Source organism: Colias croceus, chromosome 20 (assembly GCF_905220415.1).
Source record: "Colias croceus chromosome 20, ilColCroc2.1".
Lineage (NCBI taxonomy): Eukaryota > Metazoa > Arthropoda > Insecta > Lepidoptera > Pieridae > Colias > Colias croceus.
The window spans coordinates 4,863,031-4,877,717 of record NC_059556.1 but is presented as its reverse complement, the minus strand read 5'-3'; the positions used below and the strand labels follow the sequence as shown (position 1 = coordinate 4,877,717).

The 14,687-nt window shown below is 31.1% G+C and overlaps 1 protein-coding gene across 1 annotated transcript in view; it reads left to right on the top strand.

Moving 5' to 3' along the window:
• Window positions 1-13,776, top strand: part of LOC123700951 (dopamine receptor 2-like) — a 104,748-nt gene extending 90,972 nt beyond the window's left edge. Inside the window, exons 3-4 of the mRNA XM_045648334.1 lie at window positions 10,964-11,048; window positions 13,429-13,776. Coding sequence (XP_045504290.1) covers window positions 10,964-11,048; window positions 13,429-13,488 — 145 coding nt within the window. The 3' untranslated portion in view covers window positions 13,489-13,776. The remainder of the gene's footprint in view (window positions 1-10,963; window positions 11,049-13,428) is intronic.
• The last annotated feature ends 911 nt before the right edge of the window (window positions 13,777-14,687 follow it).

Below are 14,687 nucleotides of genomic sequence, written 5' to 3'. Positions count from 1 at the left end.
TTGGCGAGTAGACTTGAATTACTGTCCAGTTTTTCTTATGTTTGGGTAAGTTAATGTGTATTGCCGCTATTCTGTCTGATATTCCTTCAAAAGCGGTGATGTAGTTCTTGAGTTTTAACTTCACCAAAAAACCTACTCCTCTATGTCCAGAGACTTCGCCTTTATAGTACATAATATAATTATTTCTCTCTTCTATTCCTTCTCCTAGTCTCCGCATTTCACTTATGCCCAAGATGTCCCACTTGATGGTCTCTATAGCTAACTCTAGTTCTTTCAAACTTTCCTCTGTTCTCAAGGTTCGCGTATTAAGTGTACATATATATAAATTACTTTGTTTTTGTATATCTTTTTTTGTGTTGAATTTAGTTGGCAGATTTGTTGGAGGGTGGTGGTCGTCTTCCCCCACGGTGACCAGCCGGCTTGGGGGGTATTTTCTTGATGTTTTCCTTATATCTATATTTGTTTTAATATTAATTCTTTGTTTGTTCCGGTCGGAGGGGGCCTTTACTTGTTTTTTGACATCTCTGAAACAGAGGCGGATCGTTCGCGCGATACATATGTAAGGATGCTTGGCTTGATTACTCCTCTTTGGGTCTTAGCATTTTCATCATACTTTGTGTTTAACTTTTTCTGAGATGAATCGGTTGGAGAACCTGATTGTTCTCTTTTTCTTTTTTCACGATGGCTGTTGTTGGGTTTCTTTACAATTAGCTTATCGTATTTTATAAATGCTACATTCCCATTTTTTCTTTCTATTTCCACTTGTTGCTGTAATTTTTTACGTGTCTCTAGTACTTCTTTAGAGTAATCCTCTTTTACATACACGCCTGGAGGAAGGTTTCGCTTGTTTTTCAAAATAATATGTTTCTTCCATATGGTTGTTAGTGATATTATAACTGGACGGTTCTTATCTGATTGTTTTCCAATTCTTTTAATATTACTTATTTCTTGACTATCTAGATGTATTCCTGATTCCACAACAGTTTCTTTCACTAAATCCACTAGTTCTATTTCTGTTTTTCCCTTTTCTTCAATGCCGAAAAGAATTAAATTTTTTCCTCGTTTTTCCTTTTCTAAAGATGATATTTTTTGTTCCAAATTACTGACTTTAGTTTTAAGGTTGTTATTTTCTTCTATCAATAATTTCATCTTTTCGTCTAAGGCCTCCATTACATTTTTCGTTATTGCTGTTGTTAATGTATTTGTTTGTTCATTAAATTTTTCGTTGATTTTTGAAAACAAAATTTCCATTTGTTTTTCCATCTTATTATTGGGTAATTCAGCTTTGAATGGTGGTAACACTATCACTACTATTTATGGTTGAAATGTCAAAGTCAATGTTTGTTGTCACTTGTCACTGACAGTTTGTTTGATATTTGACAGTTATTGTTCAGTGGAATGTTTTATAGGTTATACTGATCAAATAAAAACAATGATTTGTTTTGGAAAACACTGTATCAAACACTTTAACACTATTTTGGGATGTTTTTAAGTTCTAGGTAAGATTTAAGCCTAATATGAGTTTAAATTGCCACTTTTACACTATTATTTCAATAATATTCACAGAGATCACTTTCGTACTTACGTCTTTTCACTTTCGCCACCGGAACCGGAACGGTTATTAAAGTTTCTCTGGTTATTAAATCCCAAATTGTCTGTATAACACGGCTTCTTCCCAAAATAGTGCCTGTAAACTCTTGAAGCAGCTTTATTATATACCATTTATATGAAAACACAGATTAATTGTATATTTAGGCAACATATAGATTGAAAACAATACAGCCAGAAGAAAATTTAGCTCGTTTTCCGGTTATATTTGCTAAAGATTTTCACATAGTCGTAGCTTTTTATTTATGAGACGCCTCATGCCATGTGTCGTTGACAAAACGCGTAGTAGGCGTAGACCATTGTTATTTAAAATCCATTAGCCTACATACCGAAGGTCTGCGTCGCAAATATTTCTTGGAACACAGAAAAAGTCGTTAGTTTTCCCTTTAATGTCTTTTATACTTTCCCCTTCGGACTTATTCTCTAAGATAATTCTAAGGTTATATTTTAAAACAACTTCCAATTTAAACTTTTGTCTAAAATTGACAGTAAAAAGTGAAGTCTACATATTCCTTTTCATGGATTCTTTTCATTTCTTGACTAAGTACGTAAGTAATATCTGCGTTTAAACTTCTAATAGCCTCATTTAGGTTATTTTTCTCTGTTCGTTCCCTGGATTTAATGTGCGAAAGTTCAATTTCTATTATCATTAAGTAGTTTTATGGAGTATCATTATCACAGCAGAATACGTACAATCAAACCACGTATTTACCTTTATTCCCTTTATTAACACAACATCTAGTTCTCTGAACATCCGTTTCCGCAAGGTGACAGGAACCAACAAGTTACACAGCTAGGGGTGCTTCCGTCCGAGTTTTGAATTCATTAAATAACTAATGATAACTTTAGATTGTGTAGGTGCTATTGCCTTTAGTAGTATATTCGAATAACTTTATTAATTCACAAAGAAACATACATTATTTTACATTGAGTATATCTTCCAACTAATTGAACACAGTGTCTCATAGATCATTAAAAACTTGTAAACCTATAAAAATTCAATGAATCGATCATGATAAAAACAACTAAGTTACAAAGAACAAGATAACAGAATACATTACTTTAAAAAGTCGTCTTTTACTCTCATTAAGGCAGTATTCGGTTAATAATAATTATCGTTACTGTATTCCAGTCATTATAAAAATATTTTTAAATCTGCCTCTCTCTGCAATGATGGTTGATGTAATTTTTCACAGTTCGACATAATATTATGTTGAAGCTTTTGTAATGTTTTCCTTGTAAAGTTTTTCACTTTTTGGTTATTACCTATTCAAGTAATCACTCTTTTATTGCTATAGTTACCTGCCTCTCGATCGTAACTTTATAGCCTAAGTTTAGGCCGAGTCACGCACAATATTATATGGAGATTTTCAGTGCTCTTACTTTATTGGTCCATGCCTAAATTCATGCAATTTCATTTTGTCTTAAAATTGAGGATGCTCCTTTAAATACCCGAATATTGAGTATATTCTACCAAGTACCTGCTTCAGAGAGTAAATTTCCTAAAACAATCATTTAACTTGTACCAACCTTGATCGCGGAGCACGTACACTGTATCGACAAAGTTTTAAGTGCATTAGAATATGTTTCACATTAAAATTCAGGCTTAGTTTCTGCGGAAGCATTTACAAAACTATATCCATAATACACTGTACAAGAAGTTATATATTTCTATGCTTGACTTTAAATAACACCATTTCCTACAGCTTAGATTAATAGAACAAAATTCTATTCAACGTTTTAAATTCTACAAGTTTTATTTTAAGAAATATTTGATAAAATTTTAACCTTCGTTGTTTATGCTTATTCTAAAACTGGAATTCAATTCCATCTTCTAATCAATCTTTTTATCTATCTATTGTTGATACACTTATCATCGTGATAACAATAATATAACATAAATATAATATTAAAAATAAACCTGTAGAGGATTTTCAAGCTGAAAGAAGTTTACGTCTGAATCAAGTCTGAATTCTTAACTTTCATATTTCAACGAATGTTTGTTGGTAACAATGGGTGTTTACAATACAGTAATACAAAATAGTTTCAAGCGTGAAATTATTTCATACCGGAACATAAATATGAAGTATGCAATACCTTACTCCATAAATAACTCAAACGTTGGGAACTTACGTGGGAACTCGGAGTTGTAGTTGCATATCTCTTGTAGTTTTGATATATCTTTGTAGTTTGAAGGTTTTATTAGACTGTGACACGGTAAAACCACCTACACTAGGTGTAATTGAATATTCATGCGAGAATGAGTTCAGGGTACTTACCCGTGTTGCGTGTTCTGATAGAATAAGTTTCCAAAAATATATTTGACATTGTGTTTAACCCGATGATAAATAAGTTCATGTCAGTTAAGTTTGTATGATTGACTGGTTCAGTTAATAAGTTCAACATGAATAGAAACAGGGATGGTTGAAGGGCATGTTTTAATATTTAAATTACTACCATGTAGGTACAATCGCTATAATTCGTCTTTATAATTTTTTAATTACTTTAAATTAAACACAGACAGACTGTTATTACTTTTATACGTTTACATGTCTTACAGACATAAAAAAGCTCTTTTTTGTTCGTGATTAAAATACATACGGGTAGTCCCAAATACAAATATTCAAAAGAAAAGTAAAATAATACAAGCCCACAGCCTCGCCACGTCACTCAAAACCGCACATGACTGATTTTATTTTCTTTGTTGGGAACAAAAACATTATGATTGTGATAAATGTTTAAAAATCGCTTTTGGTGATTATGGTATAAAACAATTGTCATGTGAAAGATAATCCAGAAAAAATTGGCACTCCTTTAAAATAATTATTTTATCAGTTTGTTATACAAAAATGACCAACCTTTATACATTATTAAAAGTATAAAATGTCTTTATTAAATCATATTGGTATATGTTATTTTTTACTTCATACCTAAAATGCAAAGCCAAGTAGAAGCACAAAAAGATCAACCGCTAGAAGAGCGTCAGTAAAAAAGAAGCGAAAGTTTTTCTTGTATATTCCATACATTTTAAGGCTAAAAAGTTGGACACACAGGTGTCCAAAAGGATTGTTCCTAAGTTTAATGAGTTCACAACAAAAGTAGTAAGAGCTCAAAGGAACCTTTGTTATCGTGCTAAGGGATATCCCTTTAAAAGTATACGTGTACTAATTTTCACATTATGAAAGAATAACATGTAACCTGTTTTTTTCTCATCAGCTTTTCCATAAGTGAAATAAAGAACAATGAATAAAAAAAAGTAAATAATATATTATTTAAACTAAATTTATTTACTTGGAACCATAAATAGTAAATACCATTACCAAGAGTTAAAAGGTCATTTTTCTAAAATGTAAATTTTAGCAGAAATTTTAAGGCGAACTTAACCTTTAAATAACTTAAGAATTTACATTTTATGAACAAGCACACATCCTAGATAAATAAGTACTTTAAAAGCTTCAAGATCCTCTATTTAGTTTGAATGAGAAAATCAAGTACACGAACAGCAACATTTTTCCTGCCTAAAGCGATAAGTTTCCGAGATAAAAAGGTGTTCCTTACACGCCTATAGCTACCTATATAAAAGAGAAACCTGAATCCCGAGCGGAAATTACACAACATATAAAATGCGTACCCTGATTTTAGTTAAACATCAAATTGCTTCGTATAGCTACGTAAAGATACGTAGTGGGAGCATATCATTCAAAGTCGTCAAAACATGATAGCCTTTGAAATTTTTTACGTATCCATACTAATATTATAAATGCGAAAGTAACTCTGTCTGTCTGTCTGTTACTCAATCACGCCTTAACTACTGAACCAATTTGCATGAAATTTTGTATAGAGATATTTTGATACCCGTGAAAGGACACAGGCTACTTTTTACCCCGGGAACGGGAACTAAGCGGGTTTTTCTTTGACTGCGCGGGCGATGCCGCGGGTGGAAAGCTAGTATTAAAATATATTGTGACACTTATTACTACATTAATTAAAAAGATCTCAAGCTGATATTCACGCAATAATAAAAGACAAGGAAGCAAAAACGACGGTAAGGTTTACGAGTGTTTGAAAATAAAAGAATTACCTGTAGGTAAAAAGCTGTAGCTTTACATAGAAAATAGAGTGCAACCTAATTATCTTTATTAAATTCGCATTCATGACCATATTTTTGTTTTATTTTTTCAATGTTTTGCGAATTCGACTTGAGAAAGTAGATGGGTATCTAGTAGTAGTCCATTCAAGTGGGTACTGGAAATATTGATTTCTCCTCCTGACCTTATGTCAGAACATAGAATTGCAATATAATTTAAGTACTTTTTGACCATGAGCTGTAAAAACAACAACAATTAAATAGTGTACTACGCTAGATTTCCACACTTTATTAAACAAAAGAAAGATAATATTAATACAAATCGTAAAACAAAAGCAAATACTTACATGATTTAATATTATATTATCTGTGTACGTATTAAAGCTATGAATCGTGAAACATAATTCCGAAGGGTTCGATTGATCAGCAATTTATTAATTGGGAGAAAAATAATAAACGAGAAAAAATAATTATTCATTATTGAGACATCAATTTCATACCGTATTTTTAAAGCAAATAGAAGCCAAAATAAACCTTACTTAATCATTATATTATATTCCAAAATATTAATTTATGTTGGAAGTATAAATCCAATCTCAGGCTTACACAGTCATAAAATTCTGAACAGTGTAACTATTTGTGGTAAGGCATTGAAATAATTTCAGTTCTCATTTCCTCTACATGTTATTCACTGTTATTTCAATGTGTGTACATTTTTGTATACACATTGAAATAACAGACGTATCTACTGTCAGTATATGCATTTATTTTTTACTTACATTACAAAACTCTTTCAAACAATTTTTATAAATCACATGATGAGCAATAGAAATGAAAAATCATGTCTCATTTTTCTTGTTAATTCACGAAAATGAATTGAATGACTCAGAAAGGTTCAAAATGATTCCAGATTAAGGCGTTATGCTTATTCCTACTCAAGTATTTTTTATTATTCTCGAAGTAGAGCAAGCGTATAAACTCCAAGTACCTGACTGTAACAATTGAAATTCTAAAGTGCTTTTACAACGCGTTCACATTTTCTTATCATAAAACATGCAGGTTCATTTCTTTTTAACCTGCGTAAGGAGCTTAGTACACATATTGTGTTGTTAAATTTCAAATACATTTATAAGGAAATTTTGGTGGGTTGTTTAATTATAGTATCTATGTTTTATACTTCGAATCACATGGCGTATGAGCAGCTTTTCCACTCCTAAGGGAAGGAAATGATAATCAGTATTTAACAGAAAGTAATTACAGAAAATCTTATCCATTCCAGATGGCATCACTTATATTATCGTTATATTATCCTTATATTACACTTATCGTTGAACGTTACATTCAACATGTAAAAAGATCTACCCTTAAGGGCTTTGTATAGCTAATTTAAAATACTATGTTTTCATTTCCTTTTCTATAAAAAATATTTTATAAACAATAGGGTATCAATGTTATCAAAACTTTTGTGGGTTATTAGGTGATACCAACGTAAAGTAATTCTGGCCCTCTATAAAATTAAATTAATACCGTTGCATCAATTCTGGAATTTTCTCTGCGGCACGTTCGCGCCATTACTTCCAATCATTAAATTGCACAGATTTGATTGGCCGAAGTAATTAAACTTTGGTCTACGATAGATGTTGTCAAACGCAAAGTTTACGGCAATTTATAAACTGTCTGCAAAATTAAGTGATTAATAGATATAGTTTTATCTATTTAAAAGTTTATTAAACAACACTAAATAAAACGAACTAAAACTAAAACGTATTAAATGTACATATAGTTTATCTTATCCTATACTTACACAAAATATTAGAACGGGTATTGAAATTATATCAAAAGTATCGTCTTTCTAATATAGAAATCAACGTAAATAACATATCAACAGCCTGCATAAAGCTTCCAACAATGGCATAAAGATCTAACATTTTTTTTAATAAAGGCATTATTGTTACATTCTAACAAGCGTAATGAATGAGAGTGTCAACAGAAATCCCTGTCGTCTCAACACAGATGTCTCATGTTTTTATCAACAAAGCGGCAGCTTCGCCTGAAAAAATATTTACCAAATTAGAACATTACTTGTACCACGGGCCGCGACCTCTGCCTCGAGACAGAAATCCAGCGCATTGAATTTTGTATAAACAATCTCTGCTCTTCAGCTCTTCTCTCCAAATTGACTTCGAGTTTACTCAGCTACATAAAAAAGTTAATAAAAACTCTATATAAGCAAATCTTTCCCACATTTTATTATCAGGTCTTTTTCACCCACAATTTCAGTAGAACCCTCATAAAGTTCTAGACATTCTTATGTTGAAACTGAACTAAACAAGATTGTACTTTCACTTTTATTGTGGCAAACACAAATGGTATTTTATAGCCTGTACTTAATAGACAAGCCGACGCCTTCGACATAGTCTGAAAGTGTTTGAAGATAGTCACAAAACAAGCTTGTGTTACCTATAAAGCGTCCGAATATTTTCAGACTCACGAAAGCTTATTTGTAGTAAAAGTGGCTAGAAGATTTCGTATTCGTTTTTAGTGCAAATAAATAGTCTATGTTTGATTTAAAATAAATATCCGATGTAAAATACACATATCACATACAGTTTTTTTAATGTTATTGATCATTCTTATAACAACAAAACCTGTCAATGTCACAAACATGAGTGGACTCACTGAAAATTAAAAAAGATAGCCCCTGTTATTAACATTTTATTTGGAGCCTATAAGCTCTTCTATATAATAGTCAACAGACCAAAGATAAAACCATACCTCTTAACCACTCTAATCACTACATAAACACTCAATTTATATAATAAACACTGCTCAAAAATAAATACGGTTAAAATTTATGTTAAAGCTTTAAATTTAAATGTAATTTATGTTAAAATCCCTTCAGCCGCATTACCCACTTAAACACGCAAGTAAGTAGAAAATTAAAGCCACGATAAACATGTCGCACCTCCCATCGTATAAAATGGTTTACACATTTTTAACTTTCTAGGAAAAACTGCGTTTCATTAAAAACTATGATAATACTCTAAAATATAGAGCGTGAGTTATGGCCAATATTTTGCCATCTAATTTGGGGTACTTATTGTTTAATTACATTCAAATGTATTTGTTATTAAAGATAAGTTATGAAGAAAGAAATAATAGAACGTATTATTTTTTACCTCCATAACATTCATATTACATATAAGAATACGCCAAAGTCAACGAAGGCGCAGACGACTTTTATTTTTATTAAAGAAGTAAATGAATGAAATTCTAAATGTGCGTGTTAAACGGCTTTCCATTGTTTGTCCAAAAAGAACTTCGGTCAATGAAATTCATTATTATTCTTCGTTTGCGGTTAAAAACACGTCGCTTAGAATTCTAGGGCGTAATCAAAATAAATTATATTTGACGTTAAAGCTTAAAAAGGCTCTCTAGTGCCAGATTTGTGTCTATTGTGTTTATTAAATCACATTTATAAAAATTACATCAAGCAAGTGAGATATTCTTCAAATTTTGTTTGTTTATATAAGCAAAATTGTAGAGGGAAATGAAAAATTAAAAGCTAAAACCCAGACGTCGTTTCCGCTATCTTCAGATCTAAAATATTGTACAGAAAACGCTGCTATCACCCACCCATCGAAGCTGAAACGAGTTTGAAAAGAAATAAACGAATTTATTTGCTAAACAACTAGTCCCTTGCTCCTTTTTATCCACATAATTAAACCTTAATCGAATTTTCTCGAGTCCATTGAAAATGCAAATTAGGAACAATGCTAATACAGTTACTTTACACAAGTTCTATTAGGAAATGAATGTAATTCCAAGGTTATTTCAGTTGTCTAATACAACTCAATTAATATTCAAAATATATACCTACTAATAATTTTTATATCATTCTTTATATAATTAATAATCAAGTCAAATATGGAAATTTTATGAGGAAAATTTCCTTTTTTTATTTTTTTTCATTTATCATTAACCAATAGATTGAATAATTGTCACAACCAGAACCGGGTTAAGGAACATAATATAATTATATTATGCATGAAACTTGACACAAAGCTGATGAAATTATGAATATTAAATAATGTATCCCAAGAAAGGATTTTTGGTTATTCATGACCTAGTCCTGAAATGAACAATCAAGATGAATAAGGAGATAATCTTAATTCTCCTTAGTTTTTAGTTTACGTGTGTAAAGAAATTAAAAATGTGTTTCAGTGAATATATTTACAATGACAACCTAAGACGATTTGTTAATTTTATTGGTTTACAAACAACTTATACACAATAACAGTAGCCTAAATCAAGAACAAGTAATAACTTTCCAAATATAAGCCAATTATATGGATACAAAAATATATAAGAGTGAAAAATATAAAGACAAAAAACGGTTTACAACACTATTAAATTTTATTATACGTATTATAATAACATTATTATTATATTATACCTCTATTTTCCTTTCACAACAAAGGCAATAAGTACACAAAATAGGAGCTATATAATGAGCAAGACGCTAGACTTACAGAAAATTAGAAGCCGCATGTGAAATCCCCGGCGTCAATCGGCGAAGTTGCTAGGATCTGATTAATCCCGCAGGAGACAGGGGCCTCGATTGTTTAGATCTCCTTTAATTATCTCTATCGAAAACTTGGAATATAAACGTAAATCTTTCTTCTAATGTTTAAGTTTTTTTTTATTGCTGATAAAATTGTGACCTCAAGAAAATTTATGTAAAAAGCTTATCAACACTTGAGCTGAATTTCAAAATGACAAGTTCGAAGTTCGCCGGGACAGCTAGAATTATGTAAAACTATTACGAGAATAGATTTTTGTATATTGTAATAGTAAAAAATAAAGGTTGTTTCTTTAAATAATAAATATGTAGGCCGTGTTGTTGTTATATCAATCTAAATAGTTTAGCAATTGAGCATACCGTAACATTGATAACAGAGTTTATATTCCATTAAATCTTAAAGTATAAATGATTCCCGCACGAACTATGTAAATCATAACAACAAAATGTAGGTAACGACTAACGACGAATTTAGATTTGATATTATTTTAACCTTGAATTATCATTAGCCAGGTACACAATAATGTCACCGCGAAAGGTGAATGAATGACACTCGAATCACAGTTCTCGAATTAATCTTTTAATTAAGCTATTTCAATTCAACTGTGTATATAATGTTCTTCAAATATTAATCTCTACACCAACTACGAAAGAATCCTTATAAAACATAATTAACTTTGTTACAGGGCATTTCTAAGAATACTCTGTGTGTGCTGCCCACGAAAGCTAAGGAGAAAATACCAGCCACAATTACGCTTCAAGCAATCTCAGGTAAATTTAAAATGCCTCCAGAAAATGTTCGGCTATTTTTATCTCTCATTCTTTAGTAATTATTTTTATATTACGTAGATTTTAATTGTTCGATATCAGTTTTAATTATGGACGGTAATAAAAATTAATAAATTATGATTTTAACGATTCTACGCAAATATCAAATAGCTGAAAAGATAATAAAAGCACAAAATCATCATAACTTTGATTAATTAAGATTTTTTATATTAATATTACATTTCATTACACAGACTACAATATCATCAGTACTTCGTACATAATATAGGGCAAATGAATGAACTTGAACAAGGTCTACAAAATAAAACAGTAAAGTTTACCGCATGAAATATTTTGAAGGGAGCCACATTTTTTCATCATTATTTAGGTTGTATTCTACTTTCAGTGGCGCACGACTAGACGTTATTACTCCTCGGGCGAACTCCAAGCGATCAGACAAAATTCCTGCGAACAAACTTATATATAGCGCTACGACGCTATCTCTTACAAGTGCCTTTTCTGGAAAACAATTTTCAACGCAGTTTTTTCCGTACATTTTTAAAGCCCGAAGGAAATAATCTATAGTTTATTCGATCGAGGTATGTGTGTACCCCTTGCTTTGGCATCTATTATGTGGTCTTCTCGATCTCTGCTCCGATGAAACTAAAATTTCAAATTGCATGTTTTCCAACTGGTTACTTGTGTGTCGTGTGAACAGCGTTTATAAAATCCTATTTGCCATTTGCATGACCGGCCACATTGTATTGTAAATGTTATTCTAAAACCTCGTTTCATAAAGTGCACTATATGTTCCCCTTTGTACCTGTTCTAACATCACTTGCATTTCGTTCTTGTGATATTATCCACACGGAATCTCTGCTTAACCATATAGCATACAAAGCAGCTTTGGTTACTAAATAAATAAAAAATGTATAAAAATTTAAAGTTATTTATGTCTTATCTCTTTTACTTAATTCTTAATAATAAAATAAATCTATATATATAAAACTCAAAGGTGACAGATAGTGATCTATCAACGCACAGCCTAAACCACTGGACGTATCGGGCTGAAATTTGGCATGCAGGTAGATGTCATAACGTAGGCGTCCGCTAAGAAAGGATTTCCCGAAATTCTTGCGGGAACGGGGAAAAACGGGGATGCACGTACAAAGTCGTGGGCGGAAGCTAGTTAGACATATGTTTCAAATATAAAGTAAGTATAAAATAATCTATAAACTTTTTATGATTCATGCTAACCTTTTGTACAAATTAAACCTGGTACTGCATACTATAAATATGCTACCTATGCTCAAAACAATGAGCTTAAAACCAACTTTTTCTATAATATGTAAATTCAACAATTTCCCAGCAATATACTGAACTTATCGCACTATTCCGAGTTTAATATATTCTAGGGCGTGCACCAACAATTTTTCTATTCCGCTGAATTTTCATGAGACATTCACGTGTCACCGCCTCGACATCGTCATCTAGAATGGATGTACGTGATTTTAAAATTAACTTCGCAGATTTAACGAAGACTTGAAAATAGAGTTAAGTATATAAAGACGTTGAAGATTATGCAAATTACTGTATAATAATTATGCGATCGATAGTTTATTGTATGACGGGGTTTAAAGGTATTAACTATTAATTTTCTTTAACGTTTTTAATCAAACAAATCAACTGTTTAGTGTAAAATAATGATGTTCAATTCATGGATTTATAAACGTCGATACCAACTCAATGAATTTTGAAATTATTTAAATTGTACCTAATTGAATTTGTTATAAATTGGCAATTAAAAGCGGTCGGATTCAGCGTAACCGCTACATCCCTAACGTTATTCATTTCCGGATAAAAACAAATACACAACGTATTTAATTATCTATCCTAACAAGCTATGATAAATGATATGAATGTTTATTCATTAAATATTTTAGTTATATTATACTAGTTATACTACTATATGTAGATATAAATTTGTATATTTGTGTTATACCTCCTGTAACCAATTTTGATACATTCCATTTTTGTGTTATCAAGATAAGCAATTATATACTATCTTTTGCTTTTTCATTTGTATAAACAATTGTAAAAATTGTATTTCATTCTATCATTCTTAAAATGTACATCAAATCCTTTTCTGTATTTACCTCCAAATATTATTCAAGCCTTAAAATTTAATTATTCGTCATAGCTTGATTTTACTACTGTTTTCGTCGATTCCTCAAGTCATTTGAAGAATAGAGTCCTCTATTCACGTGTTACCTATACTTTTTTTAATAACTCCTGTAATAAAAAAAATAACATTCAAAAACAATACTCAACTTGAAAACAAATGACGTCGTCATCGCATTCTAACAATGAATTTTCGTTACAGTACCCCGTGACGACAATGATGTACTCCTCCGTATCACAGCACGAGATGTGTCGATTGTGACAGCAGGCCAGGACGGGCACCTGCAGACCCCGGACCAGGTGCTCTTGATGCAGGGAGCGCCGCTCCATGCGACGGAACGGCGACCGAACCTATAGATCTGACCAAAACAATTTCGACCCCATACACTACGTATATCCAGACTCAGAATCCGTGAGTGAAGTGAGCCTTGATAGTGAGAGCCGCAACCAATCCTTTAAACGGAAAATGAGCAAGCATGTGACGTACGCGAAAGCTGAGATCTCAAGTTAACTGTTAGATTTTTGCGCAATTTTCAAGTGATCGTACGTAAGGCATGTTATTAATTACATAAATGATTTTTTTTTTCAAAGTTTAAAATATTGATGCGAAGATTGAACAAATGGAAAATTATCTTGAAAATGTCTTGTCTACTTGTTACGTACCTCCACCATATTACAATTAGGAAAAAGCTGTAATTCCTAAATACATCTTATATTGAATTGAAAATTTGTTATTGCGTACGATTGCTTAGAAACAATGTAATTTAGAATATTTATGATATTGTAAACTTTTCTAGTCAAATTCGTGTTGTACATTTCAACTTTCAATCAGGAGCTGTGATTTACTAATTAGCCGTGTATATATAGTTACTTAGTATAAATGCTTCCTTTTTATCGGTGTTTTATATATGTATAAATATTTTAGAATGTATACTACTTAGATTAAGTGCGCTCAGTACCTTGATGTACATAATCTCGAGATCAAAATGAATGTTGTAAAAACACTATTTTTTCAATAGTGTTTGAAAATATGATTTTTTTTTTGGTAAAGTCGTTAATCATGTATAGTGTAGACGTACTACTACATTGCTACTGTATTGTTTCGTATCATTCTTAAAACCAATTAATAATCAATTAATAATAAATCGTTTCTTTTATATCTTCTTCGTTTAGATCAAGATAATACCTTTAATTAATAGATATTTAAAGCTTGTCTAATGTTTGATTGAAAGAACTCAAACATTTATCGCTTCTTTTTAATTCGTACTTCCATGGGGTTGTTTTACGGACTGAATTAATGATATTAAATAATAATATTGTATCATTATTTCATAGAAGAATAAAAGCATTTAGAAAATTAAAAATTAAGCACCAGTACATACAAAATTATCATACTTTACAAATCATATTTTGTAAATTCAAAAGACATTTATAATCTCTTTCACGCTCCTACAATGTGCT